The sequence below is a fragment of the Oryzias latipes genome, chromosome 22 (genome assembly GCF_002234675.1).
Source record: "Oryzias latipes chromosome 22, ASM223467v1".
Taxonomy (NCBI): Eukaryota; Metazoa; Chordata; class Actinopteri; order Beloniformes; family Adrianichthyidae; genus Oryzias; species Oryzias latipes.
This window is the reverse complement of record NC_019880.2, coordinates 18245593-18272994: the sequence shown is the minus strand read 5'-3', so window position 1 is coordinate 18272994 and position 27402 is coordinate 18245593. Positions and strand designations below refer to the sequence as shown.

Genomic DNA, 27402 nt, shown 5'->3' with positions numbered 1-27402 from the left:
TTTAAACAGCCAAAAAAAGAGTAACTTGTACGAGGACATTACCTTGAAAGTAGCTTGTGTAGCTTCCTAAAATAACTACATTTCTTTGACAGAGCTACAAATTTTTTTTAACAAGATAAACAATATTCACAACATAAATGCAGATCTTGTGGCTCGTCATTTCTGACCCTTTACAAGCGATAGAAATGACAGTGAAAACATGGGAACTTCATACTGACTGGCTCAGAAGCAGTTCTTGCTGTTGACTGTATAAGAGAACTGGACTAAGTCAGAGTGACTACACCATTAAAAAAAATGAAAATGACTCACCTCCGCCTCCAACCAAATAAAGTCAATTTAGTACACATCTTTTTCACGATACAGACTTCGCAATGTTGGAGCCCGATGACATCATTAAACAGTGATAAGTCTGAGTCAACATTTCTATGGCAACCACTCTCACCAATCAGGAGTGAGCATGTTGGAAGTGTTGGAAAAATGTATATAAGTTACAGCGGGGAAAATAAGTATTGAACACGTCAACATTTCTCTCAAAAAACATATTTCTAATCGAGCTATTGACACAAAATTTTCACCAGGTGACGGCATCAACCCAAGTAATGCACACATAGAAAGAAATCCAAACATTTATGTCCATAAATGAAGTTATGTGTAATAAAGTGAAATGGCACAGGGAATAAGTATTGAACACATGAAGTAAAGGAGGGGTAAAAAGGTCTGGCAAGCCAAGAAAGCAGCTGGAGTTTGTCAGTATTCAGAAGGTTAACCTGCCCCCTATTAGTGCAAAGTAATATCAGCTGGTATAGTCCTGATTGATGCCTTTTAAAAAGTTTTCTCACCAGCAAGGTGTTAGATGAGAAGCATTGCATGATGGGTTAAAGCAAAGAGCTGTCCACGCAAGACTCCATTTTTGAAAAAGAAGCATGTTGAAGCTCGTTTGGAGTTTGCGACACAGCATTTGGATAAATCCATGACATTCTGGGAGAAGATACTCTGGTCAGATGAGACCAAAATTGAACTCTTCGGATGTCATAAGACACAACATGTTTGGAGGAAGACTGGCACCGCACATCACTCCCAAAACACCATACCAACAGTCAAGTTTGGAGGTGGGAGCATCATGGCGTGGGGATGTTTTTCAGCATGTGGTACTGGTAGACTTCATATCATTGAAGGAATAATGACTAGAGAAAAGTATCAAGACATTCTTGATCAGAATCTGCTGTCATCTGCCAGGCTGCTGAAGATGAAAAGAGGGTGGATCTTTCAGCAAGACAACGATCCCAAGCACACAGCCAATGTAACACTCAACTGGTTGAAGAAAAAGAAAATAAAGCTGCTAGAATGGCCCAGTCAATCACCAGACTTGAATCCAATTGAAAATCTTTGGAAAGAACTGAAGATCCGGGTTCACAGAAGAGACCCCCAGAACCTTGAAGATTTGAAGGCAGTTTGTGTGGATGAATGGGCCAAAATCACACCTGAGCAATGTATTCAACTGGTTTCTCCATACAGGAGGCGTCTTGAGGCTGTAATCACCAACAAAGGTTTTTGCACTAAGTATTAAATACATTTCAGTAAGCGTGTTCAATACTTATTCCCTGTGCCATTTCACTTTATTACACATACCTTCTTTTATGGACATAAAAGTTGCAAAAAGGTAACAGATCAAAAATGGTTATTCTGACCAACAGAATGAGAGACAGCTGTAACAGCTGTCTATTTATCTATAGAAGTCTATGGGATTTCAGCTTCTCAGAGCCAGCAGGTACTTCCTGTTTGGAACGCAAAGGGGGAGGGGTCACTCAGTCATAGACAGTCAATGGTACAAACTTCAATTTTGTCTGAATAGATAGAATCGGAGGTGTTAGAATCCATGCACTGTCAACATTAAAAGTAACAAAATGGATTGTTGAGTGTGCTTTAGTGGGTCGTGTTTGGGTTTTTTAGTTGAAGGATATATCCTCCACTAGGAATGTAAAGTGCTCAAAAATATAAATGTAGCTTTTAAAAAGCATTAGTGTCCCTGCAACCTGCAAAGTAAAGTGTCAGCATCTGTTAGCTTATGGAAAAAGAAAGAAAGAAAGAAAAATGTAATTGGGCTAAAATTGCACTTTTGCATCCACAAAGTCTACTTAAAAACAGAAGGGTGGACACAAATACCTGGTTTCAAAAAGACACGTTCATTTTTATTAAAAAATGTGCCACAGGTATTCTCTCTTTTGTCTCTAAAGTGCAGAGAGTGTGAAAGGTCTTTGCTGAAGTCCGCTATAGCTGGAAAATGAGGCTGCAGAAGGGCTCACAGTGTGCAGTAGCATCAGTGGGATGAATAGCCAGAGGGAGCAAAGTTTGGAGTGGATGTTAACTTTCACTGACCTTGAAAACTTAAAGAGAAACCCACTTTTCCCCCTATTTACTTTTATGCCTGCTTATTGTGCGTTCTACCTATTTCTAACCTGCACAACAAGGCTGTAATGTGTTTCAAGCAGCTATTTGTGCATCAATTGATTGCAATCTTAGTACAGCTAGCGCATGCATTTCTGAAAAATAAATTACAAAATACCAAGATAGTAGACACCTGAACATTTAAAATTTAAAAAAAGCATATTTTGTTTTTGTTTTTTGCAGATAAAGTCATCTTTCCTTTAACTAACTTGACTGTTTAAAAAAAGTGTTTGACCCTCACGTCACCAAAATTGGATATTATTTCATTCCCTCAATGCCTACTGATTCAAATATGCATCAAACCAGTGTGACTCTAATGAAAGGAAAAGCACAAGTGAATTTTTGTTCATGGTTAAAAATAAATTCAGGTGTCATGGGGTTAAGGCTCCTGTACATCTTTCGTAAATGCTGCTGTTTTTCCCCTTATTATTTATTTAGATTGATTTTGCTTTGCAGTATTGTCAAATTTAAATTTGTGTCAAAAAAGAAAGCACAACCCTTTCAGTTTCAGGATTTGTTCAACAGAAAAGTAATAAAAGTAATTTACTTGTAAAAGAAAAAGCAAAATCCCTGAATATAAATATTACAATCTTTAAACCTTGTGGTTTTTGGTGCTTTTAAGGTTTGGTTCAGTTTATGCACAATGAATCAGAACACAGTGTGCCTTTTTTTGTTTTTACCTTATTATAGGACATGAGAAGGCCATTGTGTTCATTTTTAATATTTCTTAAGATTAAAAAGATTGCCTATGCAAAGTTCTCGTCATTATTCTGCCAAACTTTTCTTGGAGAACTTTCTAGTTTGTTAAAAGAAAGTTAAACATCATAAATAGATAAAAGGATGGAAATTGGTTCAAGTTCAGATGGTCATGATGATTTTATTTGGAGAATGCTCCTGCATAAGGTCATCCACTTGAGCAGGACCCTTTGTGACATATTTTAACACATTTTTACATAATACAGCAGGTTGCTGTTTTAGAAGAGGACGTTTAAATGCAGAAATAACTTTCTTAAACAGGGCAATTCTACTCTGTTATCCTCAGCTTTTTATGTATTCCAGTTTACATGTCTAATAACATATATATATATATATATATATATATATATATATATATATATATATATATATACAGTACATTTTTGTGTTATTTTGGGCTTTTGTGCGTAGGGTAAAAGTATGTAAAAGTTCGTTTTTAGGTGTGGAAGTCGACCCTCTGGACTTTTTTGAAACCATTTTTTGTATATTTCTGATAAACAACATGCAATCAAGAAATGTTCCGTCTTTATTAATATTGTAAGAATTGCTCAAATCACCAAGTGCTGTATAAAACTCTCACATCTCACACATGACTTTAAAAAATCATGGCGTTATCATTTCCACTTGAATTTTCCTGAGGAAAAAATGTACAGAAGGAGTTTAAAGAGACAGGATTTGTTTTTTTATATAGAGTTCAGACTAATTCAACAGACAAATTAGTGCAATTAAAGGAGCTAATGATTGTGTACAGATTAACTCGGCCTCATCAAGAACTGTGACTAATCAAAGTGTTTAGATTGGACTGCTAAGTTAGAGGATGCTCAGCATACAGGAGGCTTGCAGAAGGACTGGGCTCAAACACCTGGAAAGCCCCAAATATGCCAGCCTCCAGCATGTCCATTACCAGTGTGGTCTGAGAGATTTACAGTCTTGGATTGTAACATCCTACAAGAGCCCTTACAAGGAATCAAAGCCACACATGGAACCAGAATAATTTAAAGCACTTTCCATACAAAGAGCAATATATCGACTTTTCGCAAAGACTGGCGCAGAATAACATCCGAATGGATGTTTTGATGTAGTTGCAGTGCATAATTCACCCTGACTGATTTGTTTGCGAGAGCTGTTCAGCTCCTGAGTAATTGAGTCTCTGAATTGCTGATGAGCCATTTAAAGCCAAAAGCATCAGCCATCTCTTTGGAGACCATGAGAAATAATGTGGTGGGTTTGTATGTGTACAATGTGCGGATGAATACACAGCGCAGAGTATCCGTGTGAAGCCAACTGTGAATCACTTTTTAAACCGACTGGCTTCTGTGGATGTGGGAAGGAGGGTGCTTTCTGTCAGCAGTGAATAAGCCTGACCTTCATGTGCTAAAAGAGCAAGAATCAATTAAAAAAAATTGAAAATGTCAAAAATATCCTACAGGAAGAAAATAAACCCTAACAATTGTTAATGCATTTCAAGCTCTATTTACATCTACAGCCAAATAATCATTAAAAAACAGATTTACTGCTGTAAATGTCACAATTTGAGAAAGAAACAATGATAATCACGTTTTGCCTACAGATATGTTCATGCATATGATCAATTTTCATGCACATGAATTTAAATACCTAATTTCTGCAGGTGGTCCCCTCCCTGAATAATAATGACATCATGCACTCGCGGCTCACTGCCAATTTCAGCCGCTAGAGGTCGCCAATTCCCCCAAAACAAGCCAACGTCAATCTGACGTATGAGGAAGTGTTAAAGCAAATTTAAAAAACAATGGGCTTGCAGCTCGTTATTTGGGAAAACGACGCTTAAAAATATAGATTTATTGGTTCAAAAAATTCACAAACTCTTCTGCTCGATATCACCCAAGGACAAAATAGGAGCAGGTGAGTGGCAACAAGGCGGTGTCATGACCGCGAGGGTATTTATTTAAACGGTTTAGCTCGTGTTATTTAGCCCGCTAGTTTTTTTAAACATTCACTCCGTTATTGTGTCGTTAGCCTCACATTTTCACATTTAAGTGGAACAATGAAGTTTGAGAAATGTACAAAGACGTCTGCACGTGCCTCTTTTTATGTAACACTACGTCAGTAGTAGAAAATGCTGGAAAAATCTCAGTTTATCGTGAATAATAAATCAGCAAACAAGTTAGTTTCCTTTTAAACATTTCTTCTCTTGGGTACACTTCAAAGAGGTTTGTCAAATGGTATTGTTATGAATTACTTCATAGATATCTAATACTACAATATTATGTCAAATATGTGTGCTGCTACATTTGTAAATGGCAAAAATAAGTGTGACATTTATCTAATTTGCCCTCTTCTAAACAGAAAGTTGTCAATATTTGAATTCAAGTTTGTCACACAGAAATGAGAAACATTCTCCAAAAAATGTCACATGATTTGTTTCCCATTGTTGGAAAATATAATCCTTCACCATGAAACCCCAAAACTTTCACTTCCTCTTGAAAACTTTTGTAGGTTTCTAAAATTAATACGAGTCTTTGTGTTTAGATTCCTGATCACCTTGTATAAACTAGACTTGTAGTCTTAAAATCAATCCTGAGTATTTCTTGATTTTGATTAACAACAGGGGTTGTTTTTGTTTGGTTTTGCTGTAAACTCCAGCTCAGTGTCAGGACTGTCCTGGTTCGTCTGATGTCTTCTGGCTGTCCTCCTCAATCCCCTGCCGTGGCGAAGCAGGAGGTCGCCGTGGACGGAGAATGCCCTCTTTTGGCCGCCACCTTTGCCTACTGGGACAACATCCTGGGCCCGCGCGTGCACTACATCTGGGTTCCAAAGGGTGACCAGCTGATGTTCCTGAGCGATGGAGAAGTCACCTTTCTGGCTAATCACACGCTCAACGGGGAGATCCTTCGAAGCGCAGAGTGTGGCGCCGTGGATGTGAAGTTTTTCGTCCTAGCAGAGAAGGGCGTCATCATCGTGTCGCTTATCTTCGATGGCGAGCTGAAGGGGGATAAGAACACATGTGCTTTGTCCATTATTCTGCCTCAGACCGAGCTGTCCTTCTACCTGCCCCTGCATGCTGTCTGCGTGGACAGGCTGAAGCACGCTGTCCGCAAAGGCCGCATTTGCATGCAGAAGGTAAGACGAGCCATTTTCAAAATATTGTGTACAGTTTTTATCAAGTAGATATTGAGACAATTCATTGTTTTTTTTCACACTGCATCAATTTTGGCATAAAGACAAAGATAGATCTTCAGGATTTTCAGTGGAGAAGGAGGAGTTCATTCATTATATTAAAGTGACCTTTATTAAAGTGACCTTTCGATGTGGAAGAGAAGCGGTTCTACTCTGAGCTCTTTACGGGTGACAGGGCTTCTCACCCGATCTCTAAGGGAGCGCCCAGCCACCCTATGGAGGAAGCTCATTTTAGTTGCTTGTATTCAGGACCTCGTTCTTTCGGTTTATGTCCCAGAGCTCATGACCATTGGAGAGTATTGGAACGAAGATCAACCGGTAAATTGAGAGCTTCGCTTTCTGGCTTAGCTCTCTCTTCACCACAACGGACCGGTACAGCGACTGCATAACTACGGACGCTGCTCCGATTTTGCCTGTCAATCTCACGCTCCGGTCTTCCCTCCCCCGCCAACGAATCCAACTCGCCACCAGGTAGTGATTGATGGACAGCTCTGCCCCTCTCTTTACCCGAGTGTCCAAGACGCAAGGCCAAAGGTTGACTGAAATAATTACAAAGTCGATCATTGACCTCCTGCATAAGGTGCCCTGATGCCACATGTATTGATGGACACCCTTGTGCTTGAACATGGTGTTCATTATGGACAAACTATGACGAATACAGAAGTCCAACAACAAAACACAGCTCGGATTCAGATCAGGGTGGCCATTCCTACCAATCACGCCCCTCCAGGTGCCACTGTCATTGCCCACGTGGGCATTGAAGTCCCCCAGGAGGACGATGAAGTTGTGGCGCTTTCCAGTACCCTTTGAGAGACACCAAGAATGTCGGGTACTCCAAACTGCTGTTTGGCTCGTAAGCCACAGTCAGAGACCTGTCCCCCACCCGAAGACGGACATCCACCGGGGTAAACTCCAACACTTGGTGGCTGAGATTGGGCTCACGAGTAAGCCCACACCAGCCTGCCGCCTCTCAGCATGAACAAGTCCAGAATGGTATAGAGTCCAACCCCTCTCTAAGGACTGAGTTTCACAGCCCAGGCTATGTGTGGAGGTGAGCCCGACTATATTTAGCCGGTACCTCTCAACCTCTCGCACAAGCTCAGGCTCCTTCCCTCCCAGAGTGGTGACTTGTCATATCCCAGAAGCCATGACTGACTATTGATAACCGCGGTGATGAACCACCAGGGGGCGCGGTGTCGCGGTTAACCGCAGACCACCCCCCCCACCCCCCCACCCCCCCAAAAAAAACAGAAAATCCCCTGGCGGCCGCATCAGAAGTAAATACAACGTATTTTCTTTATTAACAAATAACAGTAACAACTAACTACTACCTATCTATCTAATGAACTAACTATATAGCCTATATAGGTGTTGTAGATTGACTGTGTGAGTCAGCGCTGTGTGTTGGGCAGTGCGTGTTGATTCCTCTGCAGTGGACCGCTCTCTAGCTGCATGTAAGGCTTCACCTGTGCTCTCTGGTACAGACTCCTGTTCAGAATATTATATATTGCCCAGTAATAAACAGACTGCAGACACTTTGTCACCTTTCCGCTGGCCATGAAGCCTGACACCCATGAAGAACGCGGGGCAGGAGGCCTTTATTCATACAGACACGTAACTTTGCGCCTCACAAAATAGTTCCCAAACAAAACATGTAGTGATATTCATGGAAATCTAACAGTGCGCGTTCATGTTTGGGTGTTACAGAGTGACTGAGAACAGTAATAACCCGCCCCTAATACAAAATCCTCCGGCGGGCGGCCATGTCGCGCGCACTTAACGCACGCATCTTATAACGGAAATGAATACAATGGAAATTAATAATTAGAACGCAGTAAATTTGTCGTATTTCCTCGCGAGACGGAAACTTCGGTTTTAGAATGAGGATGTGTGTTTCTGAAAGCGCACGCCTGTGTGTGTAAAGGGAGCCTCGTGTCACGTGCAGCGCAGAGCGCGCGCCGACAACAGACAGTGACAGGCGCGGTGGGAGAGAAGGAGAGAATAGTCTGAAGGAAAGAAGGAAAGTCTGAACACAGGACTAGCAGAAAAAGGAAATTATCAGCAAAGATGAATGTGTTTAATGTGTTTATTATAGTTCCAATCAAGCACGATATGCTGAACTTTAAAAAAAAAAAAAAAAAAAAAAAGTGCGGTGATGCGGTTATCGTCACAGCCCTAATTGGACTGGGCCCTTTTAAAGTCTCCAATGGGAGGTGGTCCCATGAGAGAGTGGTCCCATGTCGTTCCTTCGGGCTGGGCCCGACCAGGGCCCTTGGGGTCACCTAGGAACCCCAACCCCAGGCTTGGTTCCAGAATGGGGCCCCGGTGACGCCAATCCAGGCGACGTAGCTGGGTCCTTGATTGTACTTGTCATAAGGGGGTTTCTGAACCGCTCTTTGTCTGTCTCGTCACCTAAGACCTGTCAGCCATGGGAGACCCAACCAGGAGCTTAAGACCCAGACAGCTTAACTCCTGAGATCACTCAAGTTCTCAAACTCCTCCTTTGCGTTAAGGTGGCGGTTCACGAAGGAAACTTATGAACGCAAAATCAAAGATGGAGAGAAAGCAAGATGAGAGACAACAAATCTGAAAACATTTTAGTAGCAAACGCAAACATGTATTTTGAAAGCAAAGAAAAAGATTTTGACAGCAAATATTTTTTTTGAAAGTAATTTGAAAGTAACTGTCCTTTTCCAGGTCCAAACAAACCTAACCTGTAAATCTAAATATTTAGAAGTAAACAATAATCACTTTTAGTTTTGATCTCATTTAGCTGAAGGATTTATTCAGGCTAGTCATTTTTCTTTTCCTTTCTCTTTCCCCTTCAGGGCTTTAACATCATAGATGTTCTAAGCTCAGAGATTGATCCTATAATGAAGCTGCTGGCCTCAATGAAATCTCACAGTGTGCCTGAAGACATAGATGTAAGTAACTGACATGGAGGGGGGTGCACTGAATGTTTTACTGTTTCGTCAAAGAAATTGCATGGATAGAAATGAACATAACACATGTTTACATAAAATATAGTTTCTCCACTGTTTGTGTCCCAGATGTTTGACAGCCAAATGGAAAAAAAATATAAGTTATTTTTTCATCTATCAGTAATGGGAACTGGATTTAATCATAAAACGTAATTTAAAAAAAATGTTTGTATTGTTTTTTTCTTTTATTTTTTGTAATGTTATATTTAAGTGAATTAGGAAAAGCAGTTTCCTGTTATTTTTTTCTTGCCTCCTGTCTTGTTTCATTGCAGTTCTTTGAAATGCTCCTGTGAGGACATTTGTCTTTGTTGTAGTCTATCCTTTTTTTTTTTTTTGTTCTCCATCACTCGTTTTGTTTCTCTCCTGATGTGAGCAGATAAAAGACACCGTGCTAAATGACGATGACATCGGAGACAGCTGCCATGAGGATTTCCTCCATAAGTAAGCGTTCTGGTACAGTCTAATGGAGACAGATGATGAACAATGGCTATTTAACACTTGACAACGCTTCAATAAAGAGTGATGGCCCTCCACTTAGCTGAAGTTATCTCCAGAGACAGCATGAAGGCCAAATTCCCTGTATGGAAGTCTGCTCCGGCTATTAAGGTCCAAATTAATCAAAGCTGGTTCATATGGCAATTTTTTTTCTGAAAATGACAAACCATTTGGGAACTCCGATTGCTTGTATGCATGAAAGTGTTTGCTTAGAATGAAATGAATCTTGAATACATCTTTTGCTGCAACCTTTGACCGGCTCACAGTCAGCGTCTGCATTAATTCTTTTCTTTTCCTCTAAAACCGTCATTGTGGAGATAAAGTTTATTTTTATTCCTAAAGGTTTTCTCTTCAATTTTATGCCAACCTAACAAAAGAGACATTGCAGTTCTGCATCTGTTAAACTCTTAAAATATTTTATTAAGACATGCTTTACTTTAAAGCAGGGGTTCTCCAAGTTTTTGTAGCGGAGGGCCAAATTAGGAACTCCATATTAGACTGGGGGCCAATTTTGGTGAAAAAAATGGATAAACAGAAAAAGTTGTTTTTAATAGCTTTATTGACATATTGTCATTTGTACAAATAACCATCCAGATGTTTTCCCAGTTTCTGTCGGAGGTTGCTGCCCAGATCTTCTACTCATCTAGTAATTGTATCATTTGACAGACTTTCTTTTGTTGTAGACAGACAATGTCAGCTACTTTCAGCATACATTCTTTTCCAAACTCTCCGTCACTGAAGGGCTTGCTACGCCAGGCCATTTCCAAATCAGAATCAGAAATAATTTATTGATCCCACACCACACGTGGGAAATTTGTTTGTTACCATAACAACTGATAGGGGGAAAAAAAGACTAAGAATAATATAAAATAAAAATAAAAAACAAGAACAAGGAAAATGTGGTATAATTTAAAAAGCTATATACAAAACAGTGCAGGTAAAGAGATGTGCAAAAGAAATGTGCAAAATAGAGAAGAAGAGAAAAAAAATGTGCAAAGGTTATCTTTCCATAGTGAGTTGTTGTACAGGGTTATTGGATTGGGTATGAAGGATTTCTGGTACCGGGCAGTTTTGGAGCGGAGCTGTCTGAGCCTTCTAGAGAAGGAGCTCTGCTGTTAGTCCAGAACAGGGTGGAGAGGATGCTCTGGGTTGTCCATGATTGAAAGAAGTCTGTTCAGTGACCTCCTCTCCATCACTGTTTCAAATGTGTCCTGTTTGCAGCCAATGACAGAACCCGTCTTCCTGATCAACTTGTTCAGTCTGTTGGCGTCACTGACTGCAATACTGCTTCCCCAGCAGACCACAGAGACCACCACAAATCCACAACGTAGCTAGCTTCCGTCACGGCTTCGATGGATTTAACCATTTTTGTAAACATCTGGTGTGCAGCATAGCCTCGTTGTAGTTGTTGGAGCTTATTTTTACGCTCCTTGCCGGTAAATTTGTCATAGTTTTTATGATTTGTAACATAGTGACGATTTATATTGAATTCTTTGAGCATTGCATTTACCTGCTTGCATATCAAGCACATGACTTTATCCAGCCCTTGAAGAACGACAAAGTAAGCATTTGTCCACTTAGCTTGAAAGCGCCTTTTCTCCTCGCCAACACGTTTTTCCTCAAAGGAAGCTGCTCTGGCTCTCTTTTATGGAGGGCCACAAAAAAATCATTCCGCAGGCTGCCATTGGCCCCCTGGCCGCACTTTGAGAACCCCTGCTTTAAAGGAAAATTTTTTAAACTCCAATCATCTTTTGATCTATTGCAAAAGCGTTCCCAGTGATGCTTAAAGGGACTATACCATGTAAAATCAATATTTTGAGCTTTTAAGTGTATTATAATGTTCATTGCTCACGACAAATAACCCCAAAGTGGTTTTTATGATCCATTCACGCATTTCTGAGCATTTCTCTAAAAACCTACGCTTTGAGCACCAGCCCCTCCCAACCCACAAAAATTACCGGGTTCTTGGGAGGTGACTTGGATCAGGGAGAACCGCCCCTTCCAGGAAGAGTCTGTGCTGCCAGCACCGCCCCCATGACTTACATACACACCCACTTTCTCTGCAGACCTAATGGTTCCTTTTATATGCACAACATGCACATCACAACATGGAAGTTGTTTGTTTTCGTGGGCGAGACGCAGACACGTCTCCGGCTCTAGGTTGATGTCATAAAATGGGCGGCACCCTCAGGTGCCTCAGAAAACGAGTTGTCTTCCAGGTTGTAAAAAAGCTCAAGAAATAATCAATATTTAATTAAAAAATTACCGTAGTTATTTTGTTTGCCAAAGGTAATGTATTACCATACACTGATATTGTTTACTATAAAACGCTTCAAAATAGCATGCTGTAGGCCCCTTCATATTTATGATTATCCTGTTTTCAGCTTCTTCTTTCTCTTTCGGCTTTTCCCATCAGGGGTCGCCACAGCGAATCATCCTTTTCCACCTCACTCTATCATGGACATCTTCTACCCTAACATTAGCCAACTTCATGTCCTCTGTTAAGACATCCATGTATCTCCTCTTTGGCCGTCCTCTTGCCCTCCTGCCAGGCAGCTCCATCTCCAACATCCTTCTACCAATATATCCACTATCCCTCCTCTGAACATGTCCAAACCATCTCAGTCTGGCTTCTCTGACTTTGTCGCTAACACAGGCAACATGAGCCGTCCCTCTGATGTACTCGTTCCTTATCCTGTCTAACCTGGTCACTCCTAAGGAGAACCTCAACATCTTCATCTCCGCTACCTCCATCTCAGCCTCTTGTCTCTGTCTCACTGCTACCGTCTCTAACCCATAGAGCAGAGCTGGTCTCACCACTGTCTTGTACACCTTTCCTTTGAGTCTTGCTGGCACTCTTCTGTCACACAACACTCCTGACACTTTCCTCCAACCGCTCCAACCTGCCTGCACTCGCCTCTTCACCTCTTTTCCACACTCCCCATCACACTGAACTGTTGACCCCAAGTACTTAAACTCCTGCACCTTCTTCACCTCAGCCCCCTGTAACCTAACGCTTCTACCTTGATCCCTCTCGTTCAGACACATGTATTCTGTCTTACTACGACTGACCTTCATGCCTCTTCTTTCCAGAGCAAACCTCCACCTCTCTAGCTGTTCCTCCACCTGCTCTCTACTCTCACTGCAAATTACAATGTCATCCGCAAACATCATTGTCCAGGGAGATTCCTGTCTTACCTCATCTGTCAGCCTGTCCATCAGCATAGCAAACAAAAAAGGACTCAAAGCTGATCCTTGGTGTAGTCCCACCTCCACCTTGAACTCCTCTGTCTGCCCTACAGCACATCTCACCACCGTCATACTTCTCTCATACATGTCCTGAACTACTCTGACATACTTCTCTGCCACTCCAGACGACCTCATACAGTACCACAGCTCCTCCCTCGGCACCCTGTCATACGCCTTCTCTAAATCTACGAACACACAATGCAGCTCCTTCTGACCTTCTCTGTACTTTTCCATCAACATTCTCAAAGCAAAAATGGCATCAGTGGTGCTCTTACGGGGCATGAAACCATACTGCTGCTCACAGATCTCCACCTTCTTCCTAAGCCTGGCTTCCATTACTCTTTCCCACAGCTTCATTGTGTGGCTCATCAACTTTATTCCTCTATAGTTGCTGCAGTTCTGCGTGTCACCCTTGTTCTTAAAGATCGGAACCAGAACGCTTCTCCTCCATTCCTCAGGCATCTTCTCACTCTCTAAAATCCTATTGAACAACCTTGTTAGAAATTCCACTGCTGTCTCTCCTAAGCACTTCCATACCTCCACAGGTAGGTCATCAGGACCAACGGCCTTTCCGCTCTTCATCCTTTTCAGAGCCTTCCTAACCTCATCCTTTCCAATCTCTGCTACTTCCTGCTCCACAACAACCACATCTTCCTCCCTTCTTTCCCTGTCATTTTCCACGTTCATCAGCTCCTCAAAATACTCCTTCCATCTTTTCTGTACACTCTCCTGGGTTGTTAGCACCTTTCCATCTCTGTCCTTAATCACCCTTATCTGTTGCACGTCCTTCCCATCTCTGTCTCTCTGTCTGGCTAGCCTGTACAAGTCCTTCTCTCCTTCCTTTGTGTCTAACCTGTCATATAGCTCATCGTAAGCCTTCTGTTTGGCCTTTGCCACACTCTACGCTGCGCTTCCTTGTACTCCTGTCTACCTTCCTCAGTCCTTTCTACATCCCACTTCTTTTTAGCCAACCTCTTCCTCTGGACGCATTCCTGTACTTCCTCATTCCACCACCAAGTCTCTTTACCGTCTTTCCTCTTTCTAGATGACACACCTAGCACCTTCCTACCTGTTTCCCTGATAATTTCTGCTGTAGTTTCCCAGTCATCTGGAAGCTCATCCTGACCACCCAGACCCTGTCTCAACTTCTGCCTAAATTCCTCACAAGTTTCTTCATTCTGTAGCTTCCACCACTTGGTCTTCTTTTCTGTTTTCCCTCTCTTCTTCTTCCTGACCTCCAGGGTCATCTTACACACCACCATGCGGTGCTGTCTGGCTACACTCTCTCCTACCACCACTTTGCAGTCAATAACCTCTCTCAAATGACCTCGTCTACATAGGATGTAGTCCACCTGGGTACTCCTACCTCCACTTCTGTATGTCACTCTATGTTCCTCTCTCTTCTGGAAGTAAGTGTTGACTACAGCCATTTCCATCCTCTTCGCAAAGTCCACCACCATCTGTCCCTCCAGATTCCTTTCCTTCACACCAAACCTGCCCATCACCTCCTCATCACCTCTATTGCCCTCACCAACATGCCCATTAAAGTCTGCTCCAATAACAACTCTCTCTCCTCTGGGGAAACTCTCTATGACCTCATCCAACTCACTCCAGAATCTCTCCTTCACTTCTAACTCACAGCCAACCTGTGGCGCATACCCACTGACTACATTCACCATCACCCCTTCGATTTCTAACTTTAAGCTCATCATCCTGTCTGAGACTCTTTTCACCTCTAGAACACTGTTTACAAACTCCCCCTTCAGAATCACTCCTACCCCGTTTCTCTTCCTATCAACACCATGATAGAACAGTTTGTATCCTCCTCCAATACTACGTGCCTTGCTGCCCTTCCACCTTGTCTCCTGCACACACAGTACATCTACCTTCCTTCTCTCCATCATGTCTGCCAGCTCTCTGCCTTTCCCTGTCATTGTGCCTGTTTTCAGCTTAAATGTAAAAAATGTCATTTTCTAGGACATAGTTTCTGCAGAGCGGCAGAAGTTCATTAGAAATTCACCTCTGAGTTGTGGGCGAGACTGTTGGCGCGACGCAAACCCGCCTCCTCTTCCCATCACCCATCCGTTTACACACTCTCCTGTTAGCTTACAGCCCCTCACATCCCCAGCAGTACTGGCGAGCAATATCACAGCTGGCACAGTTTTGATCCAGATTCCAGCTCAGACAAGGAAAACGAAGACTTACACGGATCTATTTGTCTGCAAGTGGATGCATGCGAATGAAGCGGAGCAGGAAGCTTGTAGTCCCCCCTGCACATTTTCTATGTGACAAACACGATCATTTTAAAATGTCCATTTTTTTGTCTGCTCCTGATTAACAACGGTTTGAATAAAGAAATACTCAGAAATGCAATTTCAAGCTTAATTTTCTTAGAATATGCGCTCCATCATAAGGAAAAATGCCTCAAGGTGTTAAAACACCAAAAACACCATTATCATGGGAGTGGGTCTTTTATTAAATCTATATTTATTCAAATATCTAAGTTTTCTTTATTGCTTTATTTGTCTTTTTGCCACAGAGCAATCAGTTCCCATCTGCAGACGTGTGGCTGTTCATTAGTAGTCGGTAGCAACCCAGAGAAAGTCAATAAGGTGAGTTTATTAAAAGGGCTATTACCATTTTAAAAATTAATATTATAATGGGAGGACAGTAAATCTGTTGAAATAACTGTAATTTCCAGCTTAGTTTGAGCTGTAGGCAGTCGAAAGCAGGTCTTTATGAAAAACTTGGTGGATGAAGTAAAACCTTTCTTTTTTTGTGCTTTTAAACTTCCTCTTTCAGATCGTGCGGACTCTCTGCCTTTTTCTCACCCCAGCTGAGCGAAAGTGCTCTCGCCTCTGCAGGGCCGACTCCCACTTTAAATACGACACAGGCCTGTTTGTTCAGGGTCTGCTCAAGGTATCTCGGTTGCTGGTTTTTTATGTCTTCCTCTGGTTTATAAATGATCTCTCTTTTTTTATGATTTGCCTTGCTGTCCTTCAGATGTTGCTAAACCTGATTGAAAGTGTGGAGTCTTTGAGGCTCTCTTAAATCTGTGAGACAAATGTTTCTTTGCTGGTGATGCCTTTGCTTAGTTGTGATGTTTGACTCAGCCGCTTGAGTTCTGCTGGGAGCAGGAGGCACAGCTGTGTTTAAAATGAATCAGCGGTGCCCTGCAGGTGTGTGTACTTGAGTGTCATCCTCATAAAAGGATGCAACTCCACTGAATTTGACAACATTTTAGCAGGGAGGTGTTTAAAAGGATTCCCGCCCACATGCTTGGTTAAATAATGAGGATGACTTAGCGATAAATTCTGTTTGTAACAAGTCCGAAAAAGTCTAGAAGTTGCTCGATCCCTTTGATGCTAATGTAGCCCGAAAAGAATCACTTGAATACATGATTATATATTGATTTGCTGTGCAGCTATAAAGAGCATATTGGATGAAGTAATGCATGTGTCTGAGTGGAAAAAGGTTGGAGAACAGAATTAAAGCTCTCCGAACTGCTCCACAGTAATGAAAATCATTTTTAGGGTAGATTGTAATGGATCTGAGTGATCTGGCATTAGTGTTTGGAAAGAGCGAACGATACAGTTAATCTAAATGTTTAAAAATGACACATTCATTTTAATAGATGTGCGTTCTGTGCTCACGCTCTTCTTGTTTTGCCGTTTAGGATTCCACAGGCAGCTGTGTCCTGCCTTACCGACAGGTGCTCTACTCCCCTTATCCAACCACACACATCGACGTTGACATTAACACGGTCAAGCAGATGCCACCGTGCCACGAGCACACGTACAAGCAGCGGCAGTACATGCGGCTAGAACTGAGTTCACTCTGGAAGGCGGAAAGCGAGGAGGACATTTCCCCAGACAACATCATTCACACTAGTGAAACCCCAGACCTGTAAGCTGCTACAGTATGCTGTCAGGTCAACTGTGTAGCCTTTTCCTGGAGTCTTTAATTGTTTTGATTCACACCTGAAATGCCGTTTTCTTTGTTTTTATGACAGGAATATTTTCCATGACGTCATGCATAAAGACACTCTGGTCAAGAGTTTTATAGACGAGGTAAGATTAGGGCTGCAAGCGTTTGTTGAAAGTCCCACTCCAATCCTCTTTTGATCTATTGTAAAAGTGTTCCCAGTGGACTTTTTAATTATGATTATGCCGCTTTTAGCCAAAATCATAAAAGCTATACTGTTTTTCCAGAACATTGTGTTTGCGGAGCAGCAGCAGTTCATCAGAAATTCATCTCTGAGTTGTGGATGGGAATGTTGGCACAGAGTGAGCTCCCATAGCTGAGAGCTCTCTGTTTACACACTCTGTCGCTAGCTTACAGCCCCTGATACCCCCAACCGAGCAATTGGAGCTATCCAGTCGCACAGTTTTGAGCCAGATACAAGCTCAGACAAGGAAAACATATTAGTACTTGAATCTGGTCGTCTACATCACAAATACAATTTTTTTTAGATGAACTTTTTTTTGTTTCCTCCTGATTCACAAGGATTTGAATAAATAAATACTCAGATATACAATTTAAAGCGTAATTTTCTTTTTCTTCTTCATCAGGAAACTGCTATAAGAACATGTTAAAAACACCATTTCCATCAGAGTGGATCTTAAGGACAAATTATTCAAGTTTAAACCTGACAGTTAAATTATAGAAAGTAAAGCAGCTTGACTCCTTTACTTTATTCTAAAACCACAGATGCCTTGTTTTATAGTTTACAGACTGTATAAAGTCCTTGCAAACAGCTCTCTAAACAATATCCACTTATAAATATTTAGATTGTGCATCGCATCAGGGACGAAGTTTTTGCTGTGTCCAGAATTGGTGTTGAATTTAAACATCCACTTCTCTGATTCAGAGAAATTTGTCAAATTAGCTACATTTGCTCCAAAGTGGCACAAACGTCAACATTAGCATATTCATTTATTCAGGGAGAGAGGGTCATCAAATATGCAAATTTTGCAGGTTCAAGGAGGTGGAACAACTAATTGTTTTGGTGACGAGCCTCTTGAAGTTGTTCACGCCCACAGAAAATAACCTTTGGAGAACTTTTAAGCACCGACCTTTTTTAATTTCCCATATTAATTCTGTGAAGATGAGAGCAACTTCAAATGGTTGAGGGATTTTTTTAAATTGGCTGGTCATATTTTTGTCTGGCAGTTGTTTACTTATTGTGGTGTGTAACATGGACCTATTGACTTCCAAGCACTGATGCAGAAACATAGCTTAGTGCTGCTTAATCTAAAATTCAAAGGTTGGAAAATAGAAACTAACACACCACATGAAGTGAATAAAAAAAAGGATGAAGAAAACTCTGCTAATATAGAGTGTTAGGACAACAACACACCTGTCCCTCCTGACTAATCACTGTCTGCCCACACAAAGTAGTTCAATTTTTTTCTTGATGGATGTTGTTTTAGCTTTGCAATGGGAGCTGTTTTATTAAAAGTTGCTGCACTTGCATAACCCAAGCCTTAGTCACATGCACCTGAACGGACGCGTGCGTCTGGCTGTTCTCTTGAGGCTCGTGTGGCCTCCTTAACAGACATGAAAATGGAGCCTATGACTGTTGTGCGTGTTGAAAGGGTATCATGAGAGCCTGCAAGTCACCTGCAGAGCCTGCAAGTCACCTGCAGTGCCTGCAAGTCACCTGCAGAGCCCGCACGTCAACTGCAGGGCCCGCAAGTCACCTGCAGGGCCCGCACGTCACCTGCAGAGCCTGCAAGTCACCTGCAGAGCCTGAAAGTCACCTGCGGAGCCTGCAAGTCACCTGCGGAGCCTGCAAGTCACCTGCGGAGCCCGCACGTCACCTGCAGGGCCCGCAAGTCACCTGCAGGGCCCGCACGTCACCTGCAGAGCCCGTACGTCACCTGCAGAGCCCGCAAGTCACCTGCAGGGCCCGCACGTCACCTGCAGAGCCCGTACGTCACCTGCAGAGCCCGCACGTCACCTGCAGAGCCCGTACGTCACCACGTCACCTGCAAAGCCTGCAAGTCACCTGCAGAGCCTGCAAGTCACCTGCGGAGCCCGCAAGTCACCTGCGGAGCCCGCAAGTTACCTGCGGAGCCCGCACGTCACCTGCAGAGCCCGCAAGTCACCTGCAGAGCCTGCAAAACACCTGCAGAGCCCGCAAGTCACCTGCAGAGCCCGCAAGTCACCTGCAGAGCCCGCAAGTCACCTGCGGAGCCCGCAAGTCACCTGCGGAGCCCGCCAGTCACCTGTGGAGCCCGCACGTCACCTGCAGAGCCCGCAAGTCACCTGCAGAGCCTGCAAAACACCTGCAGAGCCCGCAAGTCACCTGCGGAGCCCGCAAGTCACCTGCGGAGCCCGCAAGTTACCTGCGGAGCCCGCACGTCACCTGCGGAGCCCGCAAGTTACCTGCGGAGCCCGCACGTCACCTGCGGAGCCCGCAAGTCACCTGCAGAGCCTGCAAGTCACCTGCGGAGCCCGCAAGTCACCTGCGGAGCCCGCAAGTTACCTGCGGAGCCCGCACGTCACCTGCGGAGCCCGCAAGTCACCTGCAGAGCCTGCAAAACACCTGCAGAGCCCGCAAGTCACCTGCAGAGCCCGCAAGTCACCTGCAGAGCCCGCAAGTCACCTGCGGAGCCCGCAAGTCACCTGCGGAGCCCGCCAGTCACCTGTGGAGCCCGCACGTCACCTGCAGAGCCCGCAAGTCACCTGCAGAGCCTGCAAAACACCTGCAGAGCCCGCAAGTCCCCTGCGGAGCCCGCAAGTCACCTGCGGAGCCTGCACGTCCCCTGCGGAGCCTGCACGTCATCCGCAGAGCCCGCAAGTCCCCTGCAGGGCCTGCAAGTCCCCTGCAGGGCCTGCAAGTCACCTGCAGTTACTTTAAAAAACTATTGTACTATCGTGAAATTGTATCGTGTTAAATCTGCATCAGAATAAATGCAATTGCTTCACTTATTAATCAGCTTTTTATTAGGTCAAGACATGGAACTCCACTGTTCGTTTGCTTTTCTACAAAAATATTCTAATTTTTTAATAGTTAATTTCATTTTTTTAAATAGTTGAGTTAATTCAAATAAATTTTTTTTATAGTTTATTTGCTTAACACAAAATCAGCTCAATGTCTGCTTAAAAAGGGAAACAGAGTAGAGAAATTAGTTTGAGTCTATGTTACATTTTTGACATTGTTTTATATTGATAATTGTCTTTTTGATAAATCATATTTGTGGAGCTGCAAGTTTATTATTTTGGGTCAAGTTGAGAACATGATTCATATTTTTATGTTTACCTTGCACACCATCACAAGTCTCCCAGGTTTTCCAAAACGTGTGATGGCATGCATGGTAGTTCTATTTCAGAACAAGAGCACACTAACACCGTGTAGCTTTGGGATTGAAGTTTTGGAAAATGAACTCATGGAGAAATGGACTTTTTTAGGGTTCAAAGGGTCTTAATACTTTGTGTGCTCATCATAGTAGTTGTTAGAACAAAGTCAAATCCCACTTTAGTCAAGACAGTGTCTTTTTTCACCAGGTGTTCATGCTTAAGCCAGGCCTTTCCCTGCGGAGCACGTATCTGTCCCAGTTCCTGCTGCTGCTTCACAGGAAGGCGCTCACGCTGCTCAAGTACATCGAGGACGACACGTAAGAGATCCGGCCGCACGCCTTAAAGCCTCTCCGCCCATGTGCATGGAAACGCAAAACAGAGTTTGGCTTTTTGTGCTTCTGTTTTTGCTTTTTCTTCTCCTGTAGCGTTAAAATAATACTAAAAACACTATGAATTATTGTAACTTATCATCCGATAAGACTGAGTGCGGTGAATTTAAATCACACAGGTGAGGCTTCAGAAAGCTTCAACAGAATAAAGACGAGTTCATGAACACCATGATTCTGGTTACAACTCCTCTCAGACTCGACGTGGATGAACAGAGGAGCTTTTTTCACATACCGGATGGAAATTCACAGAGAAGTAGACTACCCAGATTTAGTCCAGTGTGACTGAAAACATCTGATCAAATACTGATAAACAAAAGTATGTCAAGAAATATATCAAGTAAAATGAAGTATGGAAAACCGGACGAATGGATAGAACATAGAACCCAGGAAAGGAGCCGTTCTTCATGCTTTGTGTTGAAGCAAACATGACAGTGAAGGATGAAATCTACACATCTTTTATTGACCATAGCGGGACTATTAGTGAGGTTTTATTTGTATTGAAGCTAAAGAGGAAATATTAATGATTAAAATCAAGAAGGCACTTAAAGTTATATTAAGTATTTTTTATTTCTTTTATTTTTATTTTTTATTCTCTTCTTCTCACAATCAACATATTTTACCACAGAAAGACTGCATAATTTTTTTTTTTTTACTTTCTAATACAAAACTAAACAGATGAATTGCAAAGCTTGCAAAACAGCTAGCACATTTACTACTGGGAGATCATGTGCAGGTGATTTATCAAGCTCTTCACGGCGATAAGTGTGCAAAACGTATAATGAATTGATGCAGAAGCAAAGCAATTTCCCCCCTAATTTGTGTCAGACGTGGGAAGGAACTGGTAGGAAGATCCTAGTTGTTGAGCCGCACAGGCTGATGAATCCTCGCAATCATCCCACAATGACGACTTCCCCGTCTCTACAGCAGAAGAAAAATGTCTGGAGCCCAAAAATGATGCACAGCACATTCTATAGCTGAAGGCATTGGGTTGAGGCATCAAAGTCCATTCAGGATTTTGGTTATAATAGGGTAAAAAAACAAAACAACGATTTTATTAAATGGATGTTAATTACAATACTCCCCATGTTAACGTGCCTTGGAGGCACGTTAACATGGGGAGTGGGGTCATCTGGACCCCACAAGATAGCAGCACAAGGGTTAGGAAGGTGCAAATACTGGGTCCTACTGACAGTGCAAATGCTGCACACGCTGGGTGTGCAGATGATCCGTACCTTACATAGGATACCCACACAAACTACACTGTCTAAGTTCGTAATTACTAACACTCAGGCTAAGGAGCGCTCAAGAAGAGTGCACTAATCACTTAAACAGCACTAACAGGCTCCCTACGAAGTGTGCAGGATTATGGGGGTTTAGAAAAACAGAAAAAAGTTTTCGACGCGCTTCTGTCTCACCTACTTCCCCCTCACTACCACCTGTCAAATCAAATCAACCTTTATTGATATAGCACTTTTACAACAACACATGTCTCTCAAAGTGCTGTGCATAAAATACAATAAAATTTAAAAACAAGATGACAAGACAAACAGTGCCGACAAGCCCCCCCCCCCCCCCCCCTCCCCCCAAACACACTCACACACACACAAAGACACACATACGCACACCATAATAAAAAGTGATAAAATGATGGAATGTAGAGATCTGGCTTTCTCCTGATGTGGGGAAACGATATTTTGGGGACATGTCCACACCAGTGACCCCCCCCCCCACACACACACACACACCCAAGTTCACAGAGAACACTACCACAGAACCCCCCAGATCCGATCAAAAGAGTCAGACCCGGGAGATCCCATTGCAGCGACCCCGTTCACTGAGAAGGGTCCGTCACCGATGTGGAGGATCCCACCCGCAGTTTGCCTGTAGACAAACTGCATGAACATTTTCACCCCACGCCCCCCGCCGAGTGGTCTACATTCTTGATATTTCGTGCGGGCTACCAGCTGGCCCCGTACAGGTTTGCCCACTTTGTGGCCGCAGACAGCCTGTATCCACCTGTAAGGGCAGTTGTGACTAAGCTTTAAGGCCGGAAATGCTACCTCTAGTGGTTAATGCACTTTGAAGTTAAACACCATGTTGAAAACCAGACCTGAAACTTCACTCTCCTATTGAACTGAAGTAATTGCTGCAGTGAATGGAAATGCACACATTTTTTTTTTTCTACCTATTCATGCTTAAAGCCCATCAAGGTTACACTAGCCTCTTTCTGGCTCGGCTCCAGAGAAAACTTCACAAATACCATCAACTCATTGGAGATTTTTCAGTCCATTATGCCTCTCCAGCTGGCCTTCCAGTGTCAACCTGCTCGTCGCTCCATCTGGCTTTGACTCATCTCCTTCTGTTCTCTACAGCAGTGCACAGACCTTCAAACCTTTGTTCCCAACACAGAGACGGGCTGTTTTTTCCCCCACCCCCTCACTAACATGCTTACAAGGATGTCAAGTGACTTTGTTTTTTTTTAATATGTGCTTAAATAGATTTTTGTATATGAGATGACACTATACAAGTCGAATCATAGAAGCGGGATTGTTTATGTTCGTCCTAACAGCCTACGGTTTTCTTTTATAAGTTGCAAGATCTTGCTGCAGCATGCATTATTCATTCTGCCATTGCTGCTCATGGATCCAACTTAACTGAATGCGAGGCAAAATTTGCAGGTATTGGTTGCACACATGATACAGTATCTCTCACTTTTTATTTTTTATATTCTCCTGACAGCCAAAAGGGCAAAAAGCCGTTTCGATCGCTGCGTAACCTAAAGACGGATCTGGATCTGAAAGAGGAAGGCGACCTAAATATCATAATGGCTTTTGCCGAGAAGCTGAAGTCCGGACTCCACTCGTTTGTGTTTTGGAAGCCGTTCTACACCAGCATGCAGGAGCGAGACGCGCTCACGAACTTTTGATTTAGCTCACTTGCACTTTCATGTCTTGTACTTTGTCAAGTTGTTTGTATTCCCACAGAAAAGCTGGAACATTGATCCACCGCTGTCATTAACCAGTGTTGGATTTCAATCAATACAGATTGAATGCTGTTACCCAAAAAATGTTACAGCTGTTATAAGTCTTTAGGATTTCATGCGTGTCTTATCAACAGTAATAATGACTTGTTCTGAGATGGAATGAATTCATAAATCGTACACTTTTTAAATGAGGGTCTAAATTAAATATTATGTTGACTCAGGTGCCCGTAGAAGAAGAAAAAAGGTGATATTTAATTTTAAGGTTTCTTGTTTAATTAATGCCTGTGTCAAATCATTTTAGTTGACCTTTTGACATATTTGTATTTATTTATTTTGAAATGATTCTAACATGTTCTGAATGATAAGACCTGACCTGTGACATCACAGGTTGGAGAAGTTGACAAAGTACTCTGAAATAAAACCATATAAGGAAGAGCAGGTTATTTGTCTATGTGGCTTTATTAAAACTCATTTCTTCTGCATACATTTTTTTGTCTCCTGTCACTTGAAGATTCTCTAATTATAATTTGTTTACTGGAATCAATGTTAACTGAGTCTTATTTTGACAGGAAAGTACTGGTGTGGCATTATTTTCTCCTCTTTTTTTAATCTGACATTTTCTCAGTTGGGTAATGATGGAATCATTTAAATGGTTTATTATCTGCTATTTAAATGCAGCATTTTTTAGGCATGTCGATAAATCCAATTAAATGATCAGACATTGCAACTAACCAACGTAAACTGTTGGTTAATATTAACTTCTTGGCCCTATATAACAATTCACATAAGAAGAGCAAAATCAATGTCATTAATTAAACAATTCCATCATTTTTCTTTTTATCAAATGGAAACATTAACTTCGTTTTGCTGCCTCGTTATTTATGTAGAACTTGGGTTTAAACACCCACAACTTTTATACTTTTCTAAACGACTATTTTTTATAAGAAGCATTCTAGTTTTAAAACATGCCAGTACGGTGAATACTTGAGCCACACAGATTTATCAGAAAAAATCTGGGCATAAGAAAAAAAAAATTGCCTTTTTATGTCTGTAGAGAAAGATTGGAGACATAATACATTAATTACTTCAATATTAACACTTAAAATGTTTCTAAATAATAATGGGTATGATAATAAGATGATCTCATTGATCACAAAACATTCTTAAAAGTAGCATGTCCAGTAAAAAACACATTTCTTTTTGTGCTAAAATGCAGATTCAAATAAAGAATTTTCCTACAAACATTTTGAATTTTAACATTTATTACCCAAAACCCAAACTAGCAACTAGAAATGTGAAGGCTTAAAGATTTTGTAGCACCTGAAACCCACAACGGATTGAAAAGTGTTTTTTTTTTTTAAGAAGATATTTAAGAAGCATTTGAGTGATAAAATCCAATTTCTCAGCTGGAATGTACTTTTTCATTTTTTGGTGTAAGATTCTGCACAAACAAGTTAACTGGAAACACATCAGCAGCTTTGAGACATTGTAAACCCAGTGGCTGTGTTGCAAAGACACACACAAAAAAAATTGTGTTTCATAAAGCAAGAAATAATTTTTCTCATGTAGAAAAGAATTACTCTGCAACCTATTTCAATTCATATGTGGCCATCGTAAAAGGACATTTTCTATGTAGCTTTTTTTCTGAAGCACTGTAGGTAAATGGAGCAGTTAGAATAGCCCCAGCTGTCCGTAGTTTCCTCCAGAAAGATTATAGACATGTCTTCTGGAAAGCCTTGAAGTACTTTATGTTGAAAACAAGAAAAAAAAAGGTAAAGGATCAGTTAATTCAGCAACAAAACTATTGAAAAAGTTTTCAAAAAACAGAAAATATGAAGCCTACATGTGAACCAGTTTAAAAATACAGATAACTGATTAACTGTGAGGTAAAGGCTTTGAGGTGGATGTTGGTTACTTTTAAATCACAATTTTTTTACTATGATATACTCTGTAAATACTTTGGTTTTTCCTTTTCATTAAAAAAAAGAATCAACTAAACAGCAAGTTTTAATATTGTATTTTGTGATTAAATTATTTGATAAGTGTTGGAAACAAGACAAAGTCAAATGCCATAACAAAAGTAGCTGTTATTGCCTCTCCCTCTAGGGGGTAATCCTATGGAATTACCCCATGTTTGCACATCTGATTTGGCTTCAGTTTGACATCCTTCTTGACCCGACCCCTGCATTTACCTGGATTTGAAACAAGCATGTGGAAACAATGGGAAATGTATTGTACAGTTGTCATAACCTATGTATTCGTATGCATCTCAGATCTATGTGCATGTTTAACTTTTATTGTTTTGTTGCACTTTACTCTTGTTAGACAAGAACTGCATTTTGTTACCTTGTACCTGTACATGTCTATTAACAATAAAGTTGAATATAATCTGATATAAAGTACCTGGTGGTCTCAAAAAGTCTTCCATCCAAGGACAAAACAGCCCCAACCTCACTTAACTTCTGAGATCAGGTGTTTGAGGTGGCAAACCCAAAATAAAAGTATGTTTGCACACTTTATAGGAAATTGATTATTTTGGCCATATAAAAATTTTATCCTTAATTGCCAACACAAAGCCATGTAAACTTAATTGGATATTGGAAATAATGAAATTAGGTGATGGATATGTGTGTAACAAGGGAGGGCGTGGCCTAAGGAAGTCAACATATAAGGTGTGCATAATTGTTTGGCAGATTCTTCTAAGATAAAGTGGACCAAAAATTTGATTTAATTGATTCTGAGGGGTCAAAGGATGTAAAAAGTCTTTCAGAAGGATGCAGCGCTCTTGAAATTTCTAAGATATTGGAGTGTGATCACAGAACCATCAAACCTTTTGTTGCAAATTGTTAACAAGTTTGCAAGAAACATGTTGAAATGAAAAGATGCAAATCAACCGCTAAAGATTTGAGAAGTATCAAAGGTTAGGTAACCAGGAGCCCATAATCCTCCAGTGTCGCCATATTCCACAACTGCAACCCACCTGGAATGTCAAGAAGTACGACGTGTTCGGTCTCAGAGACATGATCAAAGTAAGAAAACCCTGTCAACAAGTTGAAACGTCAAGAATGGGCCAAGAAATGTCTGAAGACAGACTTTTTAAAGGTTTTGTAGACTGATGAGATGACTTTTTTTGGATAAGATAGATGGGCCCATCAGTAACAAACCCCTCTTCCCAAGAAGGTGGAAGAGGGGTCAAGTGGGGACGTGGTCAGGTATTACTAAAGATGAGCAAGGTGGACCTTTTCAATTTGAAAACGGACACAAAATCAACTCTCAGACCTACTGAAAAATCTTAGAAGACACACTACATGTCTCTGAGGAGTGTCTGGGAGCAGTGTCAGCTGCACAAAACGCTGATTCTGACCAGAACTACACATGAACGACAGGCTTGTGACTGTTAATTAAAAAAAAGGTAGCTATATTGATAACAGAAATGTTTATTTGTAAACTTGGAGCTTGTGTATTTGTTATTGTCACTTAAACTGGTGTAAATAAACGAATCAGATGGGAAAATATTTGTTTTTTAACGAGTTACATAATAACTCTGCAAACTAATAGTTGCCTAATAATGAAATATCATGTAGATATTCTTTTAGGAATGTAAAAAAATTCCCTTTTACTACTTAAATGTTAAAGTTTG

The 27402-nt window shown here is 41.6% G+C and overlaps 1 protein-coding gene across 1 annotated transcript; it reads left to right on the top strand.

Annotated features, from left to right (window-relative positions):
• The first annotated feature begins 4929 nt into the window (after positions 1-4929).
• On the top strand, positions 4930-26164 carry c22h9orf72 (chromosome 22 C9orf72 homolog). The gene is made up of 10 exons (XM_023951558.1): positions 4930-5085; positions 5827-6303; positions 9189-9284; positions 9718-9782; positions 15625-15697; positions 15888-16004; positions 16762-16991; positions 17098-17155; positions 20598-20707; positions 23519-26164. The coding sequence occupies exons 2-10, from the start codon at positions 5857-5859 to the stop codon at positions 23703-23705; spliced, it is 1383 nt and encodes a 460-aa protein (XP_023807326.1). The 5' UTR covers positions 4930-5085; positions 5827-5856; the 3' UTR covers positions 23706-26164.
• Positions 26165-27402: the final 1238 nt, after the last annotated feature.

Bases quoted from the DNA above. Each gene is read 5' to 3' on its own strand.
- c22h9orf72 (XM_023951558.1), top strand. From the start codon at position 5,857: ATGTCTTCTGGCTGTCCTCCTCAATCCCCTGCCGTGGCGAAGCAGGAG. The intron at 6,304-9,188 runs GTAAGACGAGCC...TTTCCCCTTCAG, and splicing joins GCCGCATTTGCATGCAGAAG to GGCTTTAACATCATAGATGT. The intron at 20,708-23,518 runs GTAAGAGATCCG...TTCTCCTGACAG, and splicing joins AAGTACATCGAGGACGACAC to CCAAAAGGGCAAAAAGCCGT.